The following is a 652-nucleotide window of genomic DNA, read 5'->3' as shown; positions in this document are numbered from 1 at the left end:
CACGCCCCCACCCCCTCCCCCTTGGCCCACCAACTGCTTCAGCTGCCGGCTCTGGCACATGTGGCTGAGGATGGCAGCCAGCCCGGCAGCGCAGAGTCCGGCAGCACGGCTCACCACCACCCGGCAGATATGATGCACCCGGAAGCAATCCTGCTCACTCGGCTGTAGCCCCAGAGCACCCAGAATCTTCCTTGTATTGGTCACACCTGCCTCATTGCTGCAAGGGAGAGCACAGCGCTGGCCTACGGGGCCACCGGCTCACCCGTCATTGCCCCCCACTCCCTGTGGCAGCTCCTGGTTCCCAGACACTGACCTGATGATCTCCAGGACCTGCTGGGTCTTAAGCACATCCTTGGTTCTCAGGACAGCGGTATTGCTCCCAATGAAGAGTGCTTTCTCTGCAGCCAGGGCGGTCAGCACGTGCCTGACGATCTCCCCCAGGTACAGGCTGCCCACCAGCTTCTCAAATCTATGTGCAGCCCAAGCAAGGGGTCGGTCATCCCCCCCTGGCAGCCCTTGGCCCTTTGAGAGCACCCAGGAGCATCACAGGTGCCATCTGCTCCTGTTGGTGGGGTCTGTCATGCTCAGGGGTAGACGGGGAGCCCCGGGGACCCTGCCCTCTCTGGCGGGGGGCAGCACCTCTTCTCCCCCG

General features: G+C 63.7%; 1 protein-coding gene across 1 annotated transcript in view; it reads right to left on the bottom strand.

Annotated features, from left to right (window-relative positions):
• The window catches only part of HK3 (hexokinase 3), a 19,443-nt gene that overhangs the window by 12,823 nt on the left and 5,968 nt on the right, over positions 1-652 (bottom strand). The window contains exon 10 of the mRNA XM_009641716.2: positions 61-217. Within this exon, the coding sequence (XP_009640011.1) occupies positions 61-217 (157 nt within the window). The remainder of the gene's footprint in view (positions 1-60; positions 218-652) is intronic.

This window comes from Egretta garzetta, unplaced genomic scaffold, assembly GCF_000687185.1.
Source record: "Egretta garzetta isolate BGI_Z169 unplaced genomic scaffold, ASM68718v1 scaffold1257, whole genome shotgun sequence".
In the NCBI taxonomy this organism is placed as follows: Eukaryota; Metazoa; Chordata; class Aves; order Pelecaniformes; family Ardeidae; genus Egretta; species Egretta garzetta.
The sequence above is the reverse complement of the archived record's forward strand: the minus strand, read 5'-3'. Positions and strand labels throughout refer to the sequence as shown.